The sequence below is a fragment of the Sus scrofa genome, chromosome 7 (assembly GCF_000003025.6).
Source record: "Sus scrofa isolate TJ Tabasco breed Duroc chromosome 7, Sscrofa11.1, whole genome shotgun sequence".
In the NCBI taxonomy this organism is placed as follows: domain Eukaryota; kingdom Metazoa; phylum Chordata; class Mammalia; order Artiodactyla; family Suidae; genus Sus; species Sus scrofa.
The window spans coordinates 66,039,398-66,060,045 of record NC_010449.5 but is presented as its reverse complement, the minus strand read 5'-3'; the positions used below and the strand labels follow the sequence as shown (position 1 = coordinate 66,060,045).

Here is a 20,648-nt window from a genome sequence, read left to right as displayed (position 1 = left end):
AAAAGAAAAGAAAAGAAAAGAAATGAATGCCACTGGAATTATCTTCTGAATCAAATTTCAGAACTACTTAGGCAGTATTCTTTGGATACCATGGTTGCAGATTCTTGAGTCAGGCACTCCAAGAGTTATAGAAAAGTACAGGAGAAACAAAAAATGTACTTGGCCTCACTGATTCCCAGAGGAGTTGAAATGTTTATTTCTGAAGATAAAATAAATACATGGTATGGTATCTTTTAGCTCAGATTCTTCTAAGGAAGGCTCTGTTAACATATCTGCAAGAAGAGAGTGGATTCATTCCTTATTTGATGACTTTGGAAGGATTTTTCATTCTGCCTCATTGTTCTGCTATAGAACCTTTCTTTCTTCTTGTTCTACTAATTTATACATGTATTTCTGTAACAGACCCAATGCTTTTATGCGTTTTTCTTCAGATAAGTCAGCAAATACATAGAATGAGACAGAGCAGTAAAGAACATCAAGTTTCTGTCAAAACAGTTCATAAATATTCAGTAGAGTTCTGCAATACGTAGGAAGTTATGAAGATGGCATTAAGATACTAGTAAATCCTAAGAAAACCTATGCTAATCAAGCTATCACATCTTATTATGTTTTATTCTTTTATCACTTTACTATCCCTCAAAAATATAAATGTAACCCCCCTCCCAAAAAAAAAGAAAAACCTACAAATCCTAATCTGCCACAGTAAAATAGAATTTCCATCTTGTCCCAGGTCAGGATTTTCTAACCAGGGTATTAGAGTCTCCCCATAGATCTGAAAGCCTTACCTGGGAGTTAGATTTTCAAACCACTAGCCACTAACATAGTCTTCTCTCAGACAGGACCTTCTGTCAAATACTGCAGGCCTTCCTGTGGGAATGGGACCTGGCTGCAAAAGGACTCCTGCAAAAGGGCTTATCCAGTAGTACCTCCTGTCCCCTCAGTAATCTCTTCTTTTTCCCCCTCAGTAATCTCAGTGCCTTCAAGATGTTTCAGACATTTTTGGGAAAAAAAAAACAAACAAAAAAAAAAACAAAAAAACAGCATCTTCTAAAAGGTTTAAGAAATTCCACCTTAAATGGCAGGTTTGAATGACCTTTCTTATGTGCTAAAAAAGAACTTGGTATAATTCCTAAGACTGAATTATATAGAGAGAAAGAAAGAGGTTTTATCATCTTGCTTTATCAAAGTATGTATCCTCTTCAGTTATTCCAATATGGAGACAACTAACCATCTTGCTCCTTGTTCCTCATTTGCAGCAAACCCTTTCAATCAAAGGAGTACTGAATTCAATGATTTGCTCTGTGGGTACATCACTGTAGTTAAAAAGTATTTGCTTACCGCAGGGGGCCGAGCAAAGGCTACTGACATGCTTGCTTGATGTATGAAAAGACAAATTAGTCCCCCATCCTATCTACCAGCAGGGTACAATGACCCAACATGAAAAAGTCAACTCAAACCACTGGATAATATATTTACATTTTTTTCCTAGGAAACTTCAGAGTTACCAAATCAACTGTGTCTAGTGTGCAAATTGCATGCATGCTAACAGAGTATGAAATAAATTTGAGGAAGGCCAGGTGGTTTAGCTCGACTGTGTGGGATGGCACTAGTGGCTATGGCTTATCCTAGAGAAATCTTAGGAACTTTGCATGGGCAGAGGTGAGGAAGAAAGGAGGTGAAACAAAATGATGTTTCTGGATATGACTGCTTATTACTCATTGCCTCTCTCTGGCCACTTATACATTCTCAGCTGTTTCCTAATGCAGTGTGAGAGAGAAATTATTCTTTTAGAGTCACTCACCTGGAGGTGGACCAAGTGAGCAAGGCTGGAAATAGTTGTGCTTACTTTTCCGTCTTGTGCTAGGGAAACAATGCAGATTCCCATGAGTCGGTTTCTTAAGTTTTATAAATAGCACGGTTTGTTCATTTTTTTAGTTACCATATAAAATGATTGAGTTTATTATAAAATGAAGAGATTCTCACATTTGCCTTATCATGTAACTTACACTAACTAGAAGAACACACTCTTGGGGGCGGGGGGGAATGCTATAGCTCTCCATCATGTAGATCATAATCATAGAGCAAAGATAGGACCAATAAGGAAATAAAGGAAAATACCAAAAAGATATAGGACCAATAATCAATGTAAAATGAAATTTCTCTAAATTCCTACTCTTGGTGATATGAAGGTATAGTTAAAGAATGAATAGTTTTTTATGAAACTACATGAAAATTGAGATAATGAACAAATGAACTAATCAGCTAACCACAGTTCTGTCATAAATTGGGGGGAGGGGGAGCAGTTATAAAAGATGGCTGTTCCTAAAACTTGCTCTTTCCCAGAATCCATAAAACCCTATCCTCAGGTAAACTCAGTTGGCTTCTGTTGAAGGTGTAGGTCTCAAGGCACATGGCAAATACTTATAGGGAATGAATATATTATGCTGTTATATTTTAACTCATTTTAGAATAGTAAATAAAGTTATAATAATAATACCAGAAATAAAAGCAGCCAATCTAAACTCATCCAAATCAAGCATAGATAAAGTAGATTCTTTAGGCCTAAATTGCTATCTGTTATTCATTCAGCAAATGTTTGTGATTGACCTACTAATCCTACTTCTCAGTGGGCAAAAATGTTGGAGGAGGGTATCTAACTATAGTAATATTGGATTGAAGCTCTATTTATTTTCTTTCTACTTCATGAGCTAACATGAAGTAATGTCTGCTCATCAAGTAAAAATTCCCTACTCTGAAATTCCGCAGTCTATTTTGAGGCACAGAATTTAGTGCCAGGTGAGTTCCAAGTCTGCTTACCTAGTCAGTCTTCACAAGAGAGAAAAAGAAATCACACAAGGGGTTCGTGAGAAAAGAGTAAGCCAGTGGGCTTATAGCCCTGCTTTACCACCAAACACCCAGGTAAACTTGAACAAACATTTTAACTTCTCGGAACCATGAAGTTTTCACCTATTAAATAAGGGGGTATTAATAGATGATTTTTAGGTCTCTTCCAGCTCTAAAATCTCGCTAAGTGAAGTTAAAACACTATGAGAAATGTTGAAAGTGATAGATAAATATGACGATGATGACTAAGGCATATATATGTACATAGACTTCTGTCTACCCCCATATCTGTGTCTGTTTCGTACACTTGCTTTCGTGCTTTCTTTTGGCCCAAGAGTCCAATGGCAAAGCATACTTAGCCCAGGAGATTGCCAGGCTGCCAGCTCTCAGCCTCCTCCTTACATGGTGCTCAGTGTTCTCTCCTAAAAAAAAGTGAAGCTACATGACAGAGGAGCTTGGACATCCCTGCTAAGCCTGTCTGACTGCAAAGATGTCACCAGAGAAGTGGTAGGTTGAGCCCAGCAGACTTTAACCAAATATTGGCCTTTTCTATATTCAGGTTCTTCTTCTGTAAAGTGGGCATCATCCTACCAGTTCAATATATTGTTATGAGGACTAATCAAAGAAAACTATGATAAGTACTTGTACACAGTGGTAGATAGCTTCCACTGTTGTTATTGCTGTAGCAGAGGCTCAGAGCATGCATCCCCTGATGATTAAAGAGATATTCCAAAGTGACTACAAACCCTAAAGATTTTCCACCAAAGTTACATGGTAATATACATGCCTATATCCATTCTTATCCACCAAACAGTGGTGACAATAGCAGGCATTTTGTAGTGCTTATTTCTCACAAGGTGATTTGCTCTGCATGATTTCACTGGATTTTCAAAATTAGGTTGTGAGTCACATAAAGCAAGTCTTGTTTCTATCCCAGTTCTCAGGCCACTTCCTTGCACCATCCTAAAGTGTGGCACTCCAGAGGATGCCATCCATGTAGAATATGAGTGGCACTCCCATAGCATCCCACAGAGCAGCAGTAAAGCCACTTTCAGAATAGGAACCTGAAACTCAGAGAGGTTAAATCAGTAGTCCAAGGTCACAGCAGCACAGCAGAGGAGGAGAAGATGCTGATCTCCAACTCCAATTATCACTCCAACTATTTTGTATGTTCCCCTACCCTGTGCCCTTGACCACAGTACATATATAAAGACTGCGACAGGGTCAGATTTTTCCACCAATATACCCCAGAGTCAAATATAGGATGTAGAAGTTGGCAGTGAGAATTTGACCCTGTCACTGGACTTGTGACTGAAGGAGCAAGTCCTTCCTGTGTCATAATGTGATGCGGCCCATTGTGACTCAATCTTGCTATAGATGCGCTATACTCAGGACATTATTTTGTGGAAAGGAAGTGCTTGTCTAAGTAAATCAGGCTGTGAAGATAGCAGCCTGTTCCTCCTCGCCATATGACTGGCTTACATGAATATTCAAGAACCAGCACCCTTAAAAATCTATTATATCTCCCACCTGTGTTGTCATCTTATCACAATCTGTGGCCTGTGCCAAAAGGCACATTGCAGTATTAAAGAAAGACTCAGAGTTTGAGAAAATTGACAGAAATATTTATTAAAGTGCTGCAGTTGGACTCCATGCAAAATGAGAGTGACTTCCTCATGCTCACTAATCCCCAAACAAAATAACCATCAAGAAATATTAAAACACACATTTTATTAGTTTCATTTAATTTCTTAATTGCTCAAAGTCAGTTTACCCATTTATTGCTGTGTGAAATGCTTAGAGGCAAGGCGCACATTAAAGGGATTATTTCCATGTAATCCCTCCCTCCCAGAGGGTAGGAACTGATCGCTTATGAATCCTGATTTACACTCTGTAACAATCGCAAATGGAGGAAATAGTGTAAAATGATAGAGTTGGTACAGGAGAGTGTAATTTAATAGCACAGAGGAAGTATCTCATTTTGGGTAAAAGTTACAAACGCCTTTTTCAGGAAGAGCTATTAACCAAACTGAATTTAGCCTCGTGTTGTTCTGGCTCTATCTCTGTTAATTGATAGATGCTGAAGATGTGTAGACTGGTAAGACTCTAATCAAATTGTGTCTGGGAGTCGACGTGCTCATTTTCCCGGGCCTTGGAGTTCTGGGGCTAATCATTGCTCTGAGTATTCCTCTCGCTGTGACAGTGCGCCCACCTCCAACCTTCCTTCTTGGCAGGAAAAAGAGAGCAGGCACTCGGGCAAAATTTGGAGGGATGCTGCCAATTACACAGGAAAGGCAGAGGAGGTAGGAAGAGTTCAAGGTAAATATCTACCAGGAAACTTGTGAGAGTTTGAACTTCTGGCAGCTTCGGTGGCACATCATAGCTGGCCTGAGACCATTAAACTCCAGAGGAATGGGAAACCCATTAGTGACCTGGGAAAGAGCTTTTTCTTGTTCTGTTGCATCTCTCTCCCTGTCATAGTACCTATAACCCAACATTATTTTAGGACCGTTATTGCTGTTCTTGGAAGGAGGTAAGAGTTACAGCAGCAGAAGAGTACAGAGGGAAGGCCAGTCCTTACCCGTGATTTCTGCCCGCTCAGAAAGCACAAGCCCTAGACGGGGCCCATGTCTGACAGCACTGAGAAAGGCAGTGATAACCTTTCGGGCTGGCCCTTTTCTGATATTTGATATTCATTCACTACCTTCAGAGTATACAAAATAAAACATTTCTAAAAAGCCCTCAAGGAGATTTGTACCATGTAGTTTATTAGATTGATGGCAAAACAAGCTGATACCAGCAGAAAAAAAAATGGCTGCTTCAGACCCCAGCTGACCTCTTTGGCATGGAAAATTCTCCATATGATTACAGAGCTAATGAGTAATATTTAATGAAAACATTATGCCTTTGCATATATTTGTAAGCAGCACTTCTTCCATTTAAATTTACATAGAAATAAGCTGATGTGTATAAATACACACCCTGGAAAGCTGTGTATTTTAAGGAGAATTCTCATTTGCTATCTCTGGCTATTTAGCTCTACAAAGCTCAAGTTTCTCAGTAAGAAAACTGTAGAATTCAGTCAATCATCTGGTTGACACCAAACGTGCAAGTCTCTAAAGATGTATGGCTAAAACAGCTGAACTCAGGCAGATTCATCCGCATTTCATAGAATGTTTTGACTTTATGCAAACAACAGTGTTCGACAAAACTGGGCTAAACAATTGCTAAATAAACACATGTGAAAAAAAAGTCTTTCAATCACAAGCATCCTTAAGCATTTGAGGATAAAGACTTTGAACTAGGATTGTTCCTGGGGGCTTCCTAGATTTCTTTTTCTGCTCAGAAGCTGAATCACAGCAAGGCCGAATTTGAAAAAACGAAAAGCCCGTGACAACTCTCTCTCCCACTCTTCTTTCTCTTCCCCCTCTAGGTGGAGCTGACAGGCAGCAGCGTCTTTGACTATGTCCATCCCGGAGACCATGTGGAGATGGCAGAGCAGCTGGGCATGAAGCTCCCGCCTGGGCGGGGTCTCCTCTCCCAGGGCACTGCTGAAGATGGAGCCAGTTCAGCGTCTTCCTCCTCCCAGTCGGAGACCCCTGAGCCAGGTGGGACTTAAAATCCCAATGTGTGGGTCGGTGGGCTGGACCTTTGCCAATGATTGCAGTCACGTTGCTGGTGAGAAGAGACTCTAAATAGGTCTAATGGTATTTAATAATTCCATGCAGCTTTCTGTCCTGTGCAGTAATTAGGTAAGGAATAGATTTGAAAATAAGAAGACATTTTAAAAAGTATAATCCAGAGATCTAATTTCAGTTGAACCATACATACAGAAGGTACCAGTTCCTTCAGTTTCTCTTTCAAATTAATGGAAGGAACAGGTTCAGATTGGAAAAGCCCTCTTCCTTGTCCTGTTACCATGGCTAAATGTAATGCACTTATTTATTATTCAGTAAAATCTACGGCAGAGGCTTTTTTAATATTAGCTGGTAGAGAATTAAAAGTATTAGGGGCTTGCAGAAATCTTGGTTTTTCTTTTTTTTTTTTTTTTTTTTAAGCATCAGAAGGTACTTGAAAGATGTGAACAGATAAATTAAGGCTAAAAAGAAAACAGAAATGGCTACATTTTAAACTGCCTTTCCACCCTCAGTATTTAATTAGATCAATTGTATAGAGGAATGAACAGAGGTGACATTTCTCATTGGGATTCCTTCCAGGACTCTTATAGACTTTGCATTCAGAATGTTCCCATTTTCATTGTGTTGTACTGATGATAATTTAAGTATTAGGGGAAAATCCATTTATAAATTAAACAAAATGACTTGATATCCATCAGTCCCCTAGTTCATCAAGCTGTTCAAACACGGGGAAGATTGGCTGGTCGGCCTGGGTCTTCCGAGAGCGCTGGTAATTAGATCTGCGAAGGATTTATTCTTTGCTGATTGGGGCTTTAAATTAATTGAAGTTCCACATTTGTGGTTTTGTCCTTTTTGTACTTTTTTAGAGGAGATATTTCATATTCTTGTGTGGTGGAGTGCTTGGCCAAGCAGCAGTGGTTTAAATGTTAATTTTTCTCATGAGAAGTTTAAGATTTTTAATGAATCAAGGCCTGATTTGAAGTGCAAAGTTTTATTTGCTTACTTGGGAAATTATTTTTGCACTCTAAAGATGTTTGTCCTTTACTTGATATGTTGTTTTAAAATAGATTTCCAACACGAAAGCATTTGATGAAAGACAAATGGAAAACCTATCTTAACATTAAAATCATTCTAGATACTTCCAAGAAAATAATTTGAGCTGCTTAGAAACAACCACATTGTGTTTGCTCAAAAAACTTATTTGTCTCTTTTGGAAATATTTTAATTCCATCTAGAGTCAATCCATGTTTCCCCATTTAAGTGAACTGTGGCTTCTAGGGCATTATTTTGTAGCATTGGTGAGCATCCTTTGCCAGGGAGCCCCATGCATGAGAAAAAGACTATTTACGACTACTCTTTACCATATAAACATAAAAACAGTTTTGTTCCAGCAGGTCAGGGAGAGTCCTACATTCCTATGCCATAGCTCACTGACTTCACTGAGATCCCTGTACCTGCTCTTTAGTCGTTAGAATATTCATATCTGGGCAATTATTTGAGAAGCAGCACATGAAAACAGTTCTCTACTCATTCATTCTGGAGTCCATTGGGAAATTAGGGTTGCTCATGAGTCTTAAGCACTCAGTGTGTAAGAAGTCTAGTTTATAAATCTCAATATAAACTGAGACCTTGGGAAAGTGGACATTGTTTCTCTGAATTGCAAACCCTCAAGAAGAATCTTCAACAATCCTTTAATCCACCTCCAATTTATGCAACCATCCCTTTAGGGCAAAACCAACAGACGCCCTTCCAATCTCTGCTTGAAACTCATTCCTGATAGGAAGCTGAGGAACCCATGAGGCCTCCCGATCCATTGGTGAGCAGCTCAGATACAAACTTATTGCTCATATGGAGCCAGAATCTGCTTTGCTGCAACTTTTCCCCCACGGATCCGAGGTCTGTCCGCTGGGACCATATTTCACACATACTCCTTCCTCCTCATCATAGCCTCTCAAATACATGAAACCTCTCAAATATATGAATACATCAAATTCTTCCTCCCTCCTTCCTTCTCTTTTCCAGGTCCAACTACCCTCATTCTACAACCATTATTTAGTGGCATGTGGCCAACATCCTCAGCATCCTGGTCACCCTCCATCTGTTGGTGACCCTCTAAAAATGAGGTTCTGAGAATTGAATGCAGCTTCTAGATGTATTCTGATGGGTGCAAAGCAGAGGGACTGTCACCTTCTCAGTTGAGGCTCCTGTACTCCTATTGTGTAGCCCAGGTTTGAAGTAAGCTTTCTTGACAGCCAGATTCCCCCTGGTGATTTATACTAGCTTGGTGTCCCCCCAAACACATGTTAAGGGTGACTTGTCCCTTGAAAGAGGAAAAAAAAAAATCCACAGCCATAAAGCAGTTCTGCTCAGATATCCTAAGCTAGAGTCAAATCAAACTGGTTTAAGATTAAGTATAAAAATTCAGATAAATCCCACACCATCTGTGAAGCACCAGGATGCATAAAACAGCTCCAGGTACTATTGGAACTCAGTTCTCACTGAGCATCTGTATTTCTGGCTATCAGAAAAAATAACATACCTCTTTTAAAGTTACTCTGTCATGTATCATTGAAGCGTGGTTTGAAAATTGACTTGGGTTTCTTTCCCCTGCCTTCCTGGCCTTCCATGTGCCATCTGAACTAGTAAAATGGAAAACTCTGCTTTCCACGTTTCTTAACAACTTGGACTCATTAGCAGCAGCCCACATGAGAAGTGTCTCTTCCTTGATGGTGAGTATATCTCTCACCATTAGAGAATGTTAAACTGGCTCTGCCTTAAAATTCTGTAGTGTTGGTTATTTTCAGTCTTTGGCTTAAAAAGCCAATTAGATTGACTGCTCAAATACTGAAAGACAGTGTAGGATGCTACCTTTAACCAAATATCTTCACTAATGCAGATCGTTGCTCCAGGGGAATTACTTTAAAAGTTCATGTCAGGCACTACATCCCAAAGCTGCTTATGTTTCTTAAAAGCTAAAAGAATTTTAACAAGATTTTCTAATTCTTTATAACACGAAGGAACATTCTTGAAAACTGTTGTTCACTACATCATAATCTTTTAAACTCTGATAAAACATAGATTCTTGCTTAAATAGTGTAATTTGGGTGGAAAATGGATATCAATATGTGGTGATTATGAAAATGAAGGGACTAGTAGGTATGGAATTTTCCAGAAGCCCTGATGTGTTCAGTGTAGCATTACTAAATGACTGAAATCTAAATAACATTTGGCATTATAATAAAAGGAAATAAGTGACTAAACCAGCCTAAGAGGCAGTGATCCTGTGCCATAATAGGAATCCTATTTCTTTGAACTGCCAGCCCTGTGATTGTCTTGTCTTGAACTAGTCTCAAGATAAATGAGAGAAAAAAAAAAAAATCTGTTGACTGGCCAGCAAACCCAACTATTTTATATGTATACATATGCATTAATAGTTTAATAAAAATGGAACTTCTTTTAGAGAAATCTTAAGGTAGGTGTAATAAAAATAAATAGGTGGCCTAGTTTAAAAAGTTAAAAAGTTCTGGAGTGCCTCTTGAGGGCTTGACCCCGGCACTTTAGGAAAGATGACTCTGCGCTGCTGTCCCACTGGCAGCCTTTGCTCTCTGCTCCTGTGGGCTCCTGCAGAGTGGGGGGCACAGAACCTCTGGGACACAGGGTTTGGACAGTTCAGTTTGTTTTTGTAGATCTGCCTGTATCTTCTAATCACTCTTAAAGATTCTGTAATCTTCGGCTTATGAGTGCTATCCTTTATTTGAAAAAAAATAAATTTCAGTGTCCCATCTTTTTTTTTGCTTAATAAACAAAAGCAGCTCTTTCAAGAAATCCTGGAGGTATTTGAAAAATCTCCCTGTTTTGAAAGTAAAGCCTAATATTCCCTGGGTCAGGTCCTCAAAGCACTGTGATTTACTCCCTCCTTATGTAAAACAGTTGGATATTTTCCAATTATAAAATCATGCCCATTGTGAAAAATTCAGAGAATGCAGAAAACAAAGACTAAAGACCAACATACTCCTACCCCAAAATAGCCACTGTTCCTAATGATATACACCAGGTAGCCTTCTAGATTTTGTTTCTGTAAGTATGCATACATATATGGTGATGTCATGGGATTTTGTCTCTTTGACTAAAATAAAACCATAACACCCAGGCTTCTGGTAGACTGTTTTTTCACTTAACCTCACTGGCCACTTTTCCTATCCTGTTTCTCCCTTTAACGTAAAATTTCCTTTCTGTCTTCAGTGGTTTGTTTCCCACTAGCTAAGAGTCAGCTCCCAGCTGCAGGACCACTGTCAGGAGTAACATACCTGGGTCCCACTCAGGAGGGAACTCAGCCAGGACAAGAGCCTCCTGCTGCTTGTTCAGGAGGGGGTGAGCTCATAGAGGGAGGAATCAGTACTGCACCAGGATTCAGACATGTCAGCCAAACATATGAGACAGGGCTTCTGGTGAAGAGCAAGAATAACTACAGCAACATGGCTAACCATTGTTTGTTGAAATTACAGGCCACCGTGTTTTGTCTAAGCTTTCAGCAGCTCTAGCTTGTTAGGGGAGGTTAAGAAAATTAGTGTTGTAGTACAGTCTCTATGCCATCACACCTACACCACGTCCCGAGTATTTTAAAGGCAAACAAAACTGAAGCAGTTGAGTACTTGCCTACATAGGAATAATCTGCATTTTCTACTTAGGCCCTTGCACTGTGGTGAGTTTGATCAGCTCCTGATTCTACAGGAACTCAAGTCCTCAGCATGCATTAGATGATTTTCATAATAAGTGACAGAACTAAAGGAACAAATGTTTTAAAATAACAGTAAAGAATGTAAAGATTCATCCAAGGATCAGATCAATGTTTTATCTCAAAAACTGCTTAGATATGAGAGATAACTATACTTTTATGGGTGAACTATTTACCGTCTAGCCTCGGGTTGGGGTGGGTTTTTTGGGGTTTTTTTTTTGTTTGGGGCATTGGTTTAAGTTTCCTGGGAATGAACGGAATTTAGAAGTCAGGCAAGGGAAACCATCTTACTAACCCCACATCCACCCTCAGTCCCCAGACAGTGTGACTGTATCTACAGTGCTTTCTGTGGTACCGCAAATGTCAAACAGAAGGTGTAATGGATTTAATATTAGCGCTGGCCAAGGTGTTGAGGGAGCTGTTAATAATGTCACTCCAGTTATTGATCTGAAGCCTTTAAAAATCAAAGAAAAGTGAGAGATCCCCTACTGGGGAAAGGCTTACAGTGACTGGGTTTTATGGCCGATATATTTCTACATATAGAGTGGCAACTTTCTGGAATTATGTTATCACCGTTAATCTCAGTGAGATTTTTTTGGAGTCATTATACAGGAAGATAATATCATGGAGACTGGCCCGCATGCAAATGCTAAGAGATCAGGCCAGGTTCTTTTAGACATCAATACAGCTGGATAATTTGTGCAGTAACTACAAAATTCAAGTTGTCAAATGATAGGGGGTTTATTAGCACGAGATTTATTCATGGTGACAACGTTGGGCCCACAGGAAGTGTAAAATACGAACCGTATAGTCATGAGGGTGAGCTGTTCTCCCTGTAGGCCTTTCTCAAACTCTGAATACAAACCGTGTCGTGCCTCACTTGAGATAGAAATGAATTCTGTTCTTACAATTAGTCTCCCTTTTCAGGAAACTGCTAATCCTTCAATCTGAATGGCAGTTTGTATGCAATGAAATTCCTACTTTCCATAGTCCCTAACTAATAAATGAAATTAAAATGTATAATTTATGTTGAATGTTTATCAAAGTGTAAACACACATTTAATTCCTTTCCATATTCATACAATATCAGCAAAGATAAATCCATCAGATAATGTACCACGGTTATCTCTGATGGATTGAATATGAAATGCATCTCTGTTGTAGCTGTAGCAAAGATCCAGACAAGTTCATGATTACCCCAGACTAGTCTGACTCCTGTCAATACCCCTGTGCACATATATGTGTCAAATCTAATAGTCAGAAAGCAGCCTAACAAAAAGTAACCTTTTCATCACCCAAAGAGATTATCCTATACCCCTAAACTCACCTTTTATCCAAAAATTACATATGTGAAATGATTATTTCCTTGAACTATGCCATTGTTATTTTGAAATGAAATAGAAATTATCTTTTGCCACTCCTGAATGATGATAATGGAGTATACACTCCAAAAGCAAACCAGCACTATTACAGAGACTGTCTTGCCAAACTCAAAATGTTTCTTTTGTCTCAAAAAAGCTACATTGATGTAGTACTATTTTTTTTTCCTACAGAAAGTAGACTCTTCTTAAATGTCTCCTTTATCCCCAGCTAAGCTAAACAAGATCACCTGGAACTGCCACAGAGGGGGAATACATTTCTCCAGGGCTTTCTTCTGGTATACAAGGCCTAGGGACACTTAGAACATTTAGTCGTGTTTGCTCACACCTTTGTGTGCTTGTCAGTGAACCATGAGAACATCTGCAGAGCAACCTTGTATGCACTTCTAGGATCTCGCCTGAGGGAGCCAAAGAAAATAAGGGAAAATCGGAGTTCCCGTCGTGGCGCAGTGGTTAACAAATCTGACTAAGAACCATGAGGCTGCGGGTTCGATCCCTGCCTTTGCTCAGGGGTTAAGGATCCAGCATTGCCATGAGCTGTGGTATAGGTTGCAGACGCAGCTCAGATCCCGCGTTGCTGTGGCTCTGGCGTAGGCTGGCAGCTATAGCTCCGATTAGACCCCTAGCCTGGGAACCTCCATATTCCACAGGAGTGGGCCAAGAAAAGCAAAAAGACAAAAAAAAAAAAAAAAAAAAGAAAAGAAGGGAAAATGCTCCTTGCCACCAGGCTCTGCTGGCCCAGCACCTGAGCTCCGCCCTTCCAGGCCAACTCCTAGAATGCACAGCTGCAGCACCAGGAATCCTTGGGGGCTTGACACCCTGACCTGTGAAAAATCTGTGTGGGTGACTCACTTAGCTATAGAAAGCAAGTCTCCCCTTTGTTTTCAGAGAAGATGCTGGATGGCAGCCTAGTTGTGTATGCCATTCTGAAACTCACTGTCTCCTCCAAAATTTAGATCACAGTGATGGCAACTCAAAAAAATGCAACTTTTTTCTAAATTAATATAACGGTATTTACAGGGTAGCAAGTGGTGTGTTCAATAATAGAAGCATGGCCCTCTTATCAAAACATACAATAGGTTCACTCTGTTTATATGTAGCAGGGTTTTTTTCCTAAACCTGCTATTGAAGGTTTAGAAAATCAATTTTTAAAACCCATTATTTTTAACAGTTGTTTTATATAGTTTGCTAGGTCAAAAATTTTGGTCTCCTTTACCTATGGTGATAAGGGGTTCATTTCAGAGTTTTTAAAATGAAACCCAAGACAAATTGTTAATGGATGACCTGTTCTTCCCCATTAAAAAAAAAAAATGTGGCTGTTTTTGTCATTGGATATTAACAAATTAAAGATCCTATTTCTATAACTCTTGCCTTGAACAAAGCACAAGTTATTTGCTTTTAATATATACGACTGCACAGAAATTTCATCTCTGTCCAAATGATACCATTCTGAATTCTTCATCTGCACTAAAGAGCAGACTTATGAAGGATCAGTTACCTGGCATTGACTGAGCTTTGCAGGGTGCACAGATCAGAAGAGGCAGAACTGGCTGAAAACCATTTCCACCCCTAGTGAGCAATTTACTCATGATTGCTTGGGGAAAATACTGGAAATATTGCTTCTGTGTAAAGTCTGCAACTTCCAGTTGTCAGCTCTTTGCCAAGCAGTTATCCCCAAGTATAGCTTTAGAAGCAAAGTGTACTTAGGCCACTGTGACAATGGTTGGCATTCATATCCTGCTTGATATATGCATAGCACAGAAACCGCTAATTACAGGAGTTAATTCACACCCTACCCCTCTGAGGCAGGTCAGTGTGTTATCCTTATTTTACAGATGCGGGAAAGTGATGGAATGTCTAAGTGGCTTGCTTCAAACCACACAGGTGCATTTAGCAGCCAAGATGGAAGGAAAGGGTACAGTATTAGGGTTTCATGGATAGGAAACCTAGGAACTAAGATGGAGAAAGGAGATAGGTAGGACTCTGGTAGGTACAGAACCAGAGGCTTCTGAAGTCCAGAGAGCGACCTAACAATGCCCTTATGTACATATTTCATTGGGCTAAAACATCTTTTATTTTTAAATATAGTCTCTCACTGGGGACTGAAGTCCTCCATCTACCCCATTCCTCTTCTTTCATCCCTACATTGAAACTTTGTACCATGGTGAACAGTAGCATCTGAATCAATTATAGGCAAAACTCAGCCCTGGGTCTCTTCATCCCCATTAGCTGCATGTCTCCTCAGCCAGGAGCACAGCCAAAGTTGTCTCTGTGCATTTGGTTTCTGCTCTGTGCAGGACCAGACTCTCAGCAGCTTCTCCAGGTCTTCCTTTCAGAACCAGTCTCCCAAGGCAAATGTGAGATGGAAAAAGAATAGTTCATGGGGTCCATGAGGAGGTTGTCATACCCTCCAAAAGGTAGCTGTTCATGAAACATCATGGACCCATGGAAAACCTCAACCCATCTGTTGGTTGACAAAACTAGCTTGAGAGAGGAAAAACCTATGTCTTCTCTCTAGTTGTTGTTAACTAGAGTGAATTTTATTCAAAACCTAGACCCACCTGATAATGGGGATTGTGTAGACTCTCCAGTGATCATTGATTGCATGGCTATTATGTGTTAGACCTTAGATGAAGCACTGAAGAAACAAATATTAAGTTCCCTACCTTCTAGGAGCTGACCATCATGTGAAAGGGACAGGTCATGAATCCAGTGCAGGTGTATGGTGAAGACCATCAGGGCACCAGGTGTGTGAGTAGCATAGCATTGTTTTATAAGCCACTGCCATTTGCAGTCTTGGCTGAACTATCTCAGGTTTGAAACTTCAACCCTGGAAGTATACAGCCCAGGAGGATTGCTTCCTAGGGAGCAAGTTGCTTTAACCTGCCCAGACGTACACAGACCATGACCGTCAGGGGCATTGATGCTTACTGTCAAGGGACTTTTGTTTGTTTGCTTAATTAGCCTTTAAGGTTCACAGGAATATGAGTCCCTCTCTACTGATCTTTCTAGGACTCTTCTGAATGGGAGGTGCCTCCAAACTTCCTCCCTTACTTACACTATGCTGATTTCACTAACTAAAATTCAGGAAATGCTAGCTTTGGAAAAACTGGACTGACACTATTAGCTTTTCTACTCAAGGTAAAACTTGTTGCAAATATTCTAATGACATTAATGATGATATTAATAAAGAGCTCGTATTATGTTTTACATCTGTGTTCCAATTACATGAGTGGGCATGTTTTAAGTCATTTATTTCTCAAAACGTCTCTAAATCAGAATTGGAGATGGTAAATGGCTTGCTCCACAGCAGAGTAGACTGTGGCCCTAGGATTTGAACTTGGGCCAGGTGTTTTGTTTTGAGCACTTTGCTAGGTGCTTCTGGAGAACACAAGAGGTAGAAGATGTGACACTTACCCTTACCAAACTGCTCATCATCAGTAGATTTATACACAGTCAACAACCAGAGAGAAAAGAATAATGACCCTGCTGCTGTTTTCAATGGAGACATAAAGTTGGCAAGTGGTATAAGAAATCAGAGAGGGTAAATGATTGTGAGTTGCATTGGTAAGGAGGGCTGACCAGCATGAAAACCAACCTAAGAGCAAAGAGGTAGAGATGAACTTCCAGGAGATTCATCTCAAGCAGCAAAGTGGGAGTGAGGACACTGCATTTAAGAGGCAGGAAGGAGTCCTGTCTCCCTCAGATAGGCAAAGATGCAAGCTTACGCAGGATGGAACCAGATCCCGGAGCAGCTGGAGTACCAGTGAAAATCATCTAAGATGTGTATAAGTTCTGAGCATCAATCATTCAACCCAATTAAAGCATGGTTTTAACACATAAGTACAAAAAAAATGTTTTTTGCATTTGGAAGGCCCCTTCCTTGAGGGTCATTTTATGAAATTACCTATGGACTCCTGAATCCCTAAGCAGCATAATGAACTACTAATATTCATTGAATGGTTGCCAAGTGTCAAGCATTCTACTAAGCCCATTGTTTACATTACCTCATTCATGCCTCACAAAATACCATGCAGAAAGTACTATTATTTTTCCCATTTTAAAGATGAAGGAACTAAGAAAAGGACTTTTTTATCTTTTCGAAAAGTCCTACAGTTAGTAGGTGGGGAACCTAGGATTTGAACCCAAGCAGCTTGACAGCAATGTAGTTCTTCTTAACCATTCCACCACCCTGCCTTTCAACATCCATTTAAAAACTGTCCAACCCCTACCTGAGCCCACCAGCTTGGGGACACTCTGCATCCTTCCTAGGCAGCTCTCTTAGAACAGTCTTCCGGATGTTATGCTGATTCCTGTCTACAGGTAACTTAGATTCACTGTACTTAATACATGACCCTTTATTTTTGCAAGAATACAAAGTATGTGTTAAGTAGAGCAGACTGGAAGCAAGGGAAACCATTCAAGAGGCCATTTCTTTAACTTAGAACTGAGTGAGGAGACCCTGAGAAGAATGATTGCAAAGGAAGAAATGATGATTTGGAACTAAAGTAAGAGGAAAAAGTAGAACTGTACCTTGTGGTCAGTCTTTAGCCAGGAGCTAATGGCTAATACTCTAGAAATTATGCAAGTTTCAAACTTTCACATGATTAGGATTGATGACACCATCTGTCCACTCTTCTTTTTTTTATCAGTTGGTAATAAAGTCTGGTAACTTTTGAAAATTACAAAATTACATATGCTATTTATCATGAAACATTAGGATGCAAATTTCTTAGGGTTCAAAGCTCTTCCACTTTATGGTTTATTAAAGTAGATCATGTGCCTTTCTTACTTGTCAGGGGACATCCTTTCCAAATAAAAAGACCAGCAAGAGCAATGAAATCGGTGACATAAAGAATTAAAACTCAGAGTTCCCGTCGTTAACAAATCCAACTAGGAACCATGAGGTTGCGGGATCGATCCCTGCCCTTGCTCAGTGGGTTAAGGATCCGGCGTTGCCGTGAGCTGTGGTGTAGGTTGCAGACTCGGCTCAGATCCCGAGCTGCTGTGGCTCTGGCGTAGGCTGGCAGCTACAGCTCTGATTAGACCCCTAGCCTGGGAATCTACATATGCCGCGGGAAGCGGCCCTAGAAAAGGCAAAAAGACAAAAAAAAAAAAAATAAGAAAAAGAACTAAAACTCTACAGCCATCTCTTGGTTGACGTTTGAGGAGGATTAAAAGTTTCTGTTGATCCTCCAAATTATGATCGGTCAAAACAAAGTAGAAATTGACTTAATTGATAATATAAAAATGAATTTAAAATGAGACCAATATTTAGGGAAATACTTTCCATTATGCCGAAGTAATATAAAAGTGTAAAAACAACACAAGTCCAATAGTCTAGATATGGAAAACATTCACGCATTCATTTCTCCACTCATTCAGTCATTACATCTGCAGGGGCCAAGCTCTGTCCTAGAACCAAGGATATGGTAGTTACCAAAAAGGTCCTTGTTCTCACAGAACTTGTATTCACATAAACCACCTGACCAAAAGGATTTCTGCTGGAAGATTCAGTTGGTAGAATACTCCATTTTCTAAACAAGAGGTAAATCTTTAACTCAGATTGTAATGGACTGGTCAGGTTTTCTCGGCTTCTGAAAGGCAGAGCTGACATAGATCTTAAGCCAGTACCTGCAAAATGCGTCCTTTATAACTGCCCTGTGAGATGCTTGTTGTGAAAAGGATCCCCCAGTTAAAGAGCAGAGGAAGAAGCATCACTGCACATCTTCTCATTGATGATTAACAGTGAACATTCCCTTAGGATCTGAAATCTGTGTGATCAGTAAGTCTATTTATTTTGTTTGAACTAGGCTTTCCCAATTTATTTGACAATGGGAACCTCTTTTTTTTTTTTAAGGAGAGAAACTCCTTCTAACACCCAAGAAATGTGTAACGAAGCACACGATCTATTCCTGCTCCCCGGAGGCCACTCCTCCCCATGCTTGACAGACTCTACTTCAAGGGCCCACCTATGCAGGCAGGATCAGAATCGACCCACTCAGCTTGGAGCTTAGATTATCCAGTTCCTCTGGTCACTCTCCAAATGTCTCTCCTCAGTCTTCAGGGAGCCCTTCAAACTCTCCTAAACATTTGCTCCTAGATGAATCTAGGGATCAACTGAAAAGTTCTAAGACCTGTCAGCTCCAAGTTTCACAGTTTTTAGAGAAGCTCTTGGCTTCGATTGGCAGGGTCCCCATCCCTCTTTTCCCATCTTTCCATCCCTTCATTTAATAGGCAGAGCAGAAAAGACTCTGGTTCCCCACCCACCAAAGCAATACACCAAAAGATGTTGGTGTGAGGGTGTGATTATGGCTGCCTAGAGCTTTCTATGTTGCTCCTCTCCCATGGGTGATAACCCTAACCAGTCACCTTGGGTTGTGGATACAAGAACAAAGGTCAGGGTGGCAGAACAGGAGATATAGTGTGATGGTAGTAATCAGTTCCTACATCATTTTCTCTGATCTGTAGCAATGCAATGCACTACCTATATTATAGATTTTTTTTAAAATCTACAGTCTGGTTAATTTGTAGGTCACTTGAATAACAGAATTGATATCTATGAAGATGACAGCCCTCACCCAAATTATAGGAAAACTCCCTCAATGATTTCTGTAGCAGCTACAAATACATGAGCACAGAGTCTTCCTGGCTCTGTCACTTATTAGAAATTCGACCTTGAGCAGATTAATTAATTTACATGTGCCTCAGCTTCCCCATTGCAGAATTTTGGCCCTCTAGCATAGTTTAGAGAAAAGGGTAGGAAAATTCACCTGTCAGTTTTAACTTTATATGAATTAACATATTAACATTCCTTATAGTGTAATTAGTACATCTAAGATGCTTAGAACCAGAGTATGGCACATCATAAGTGTTCAGTAAGTATTGTCATTACTATTCATTCTGTTGAGCTAAACATTTACTTATTACCAAAGTTATTCCTTAGGGGCAGTCTGTCCAGGGCTTAGGTGACAAAGTTGGCTCCTGTGCCAACCTTCAAAGACTTGAATTTGGGCTTCACTGTCACCATGTTCTGGTTATCTTTCTTAAAGGGCCCACATTCTACTTGGATCACAGTACCCAAAGCTGTGCTTCTGAAAACACACACACACATACACACCCCTGAAATGAAGTCCTTTTTGAAGGGTTCCATCTAAGAGGAAAGACTCTTGGAAATAAATAATTTAATACATAATTCACCTTCCTCTAACCTCTCTAATACATAGATTCAATTTTGCAGATCCACCTTTTTTTCTCTCATATACTCAGTGTTCTTAAAGCATAACAAGAGATATATAATTCTTCTTCTCATAGGTCCATCCCACTTGTCTGGATTATGCCTCCTGACTTCCCCTTTCCTAAGACTAGCATGGAGCTTGCCCAGGTCCACTTTCAACTAGACCCCAATGTTGGTCTCCAAGGGTTTGCAGCTTCTAGCCTGGCCTGTTAAAATGTGTTCTGCTTATGATCCAAAGAGTAGCTGCTGCAAAGCATACGTGATGTGCTTAAGTGATATTTCCCCCTTTTATCTAGCTGCACCATTGCCATGTGGCCATAGCCAGAACATGGATTATACTTCACCAAAGACTAAGTGACTATGAATGGGATGTCAGGTCTCTACAACCTATGCCTCCTTTTACCCTCAAATCAGTTTGCATGCACCCTTCTGGTCTGTGCCAGATAATGGGGTGGGGATACCCAGCTATTGGTTTGAACTTTAAATGCATCAATTTATTTTGTGTAGGAGGGCTTCAGTTCATCACTAATCTTGAGAACTGGAATGAGTGTGGATATGGTGGAAGGCTTCTGTAAAAGCAAGAGACATGCCCAGATACCCTAGCCAGAGGTCCTATATACAGACTTAAATAAATAAAGAAAGAAACTCGTTTCATACAGGCCACCAAGCAGTCATGAGATGTTAATGACTTTTAGTCACTGCCAACCTGGACTAAATTCAAGCCAATGACCTGTGGGTGAAAGGCTCTATATATCCCATTACCAATCCCCTGAGCCATCCTGTCGTCCCTGACAAGGTATTTTATCATATGCAGT

At 40.1% G+C, this 20,648-nt stretch overlaps 1 protein-coding gene and 1 long non-coding RNA gene across 3 annotated transcripts in view; one reads left to right on the top strand and one right to left on the bottom strand.

Moving 5' to 3' along the window:
• Window positions 1-20,648, bottom strand: part of LOC110261683 — a 258,687-nt gene that overhangs the window by 40,668 nt on the left and 197,371 nt on the right. The window lies entirely within an intron of this gene.
• The window catches only part of NPAS3 (neuronal PAS domain protein 3), an 875,835-nt gene that overhangs the window by 740,775 nt on the left and 114,412 nt on the right, over window positions 1-20,648 (top strand). Inside the window, 1 exon segment of the mRNA XM_021099860.1 lies at window positions 6,278-6,452. Coding sequence (XP_020955519.1) covers window positions 6,278-6,452 — 175 coding nt within the window.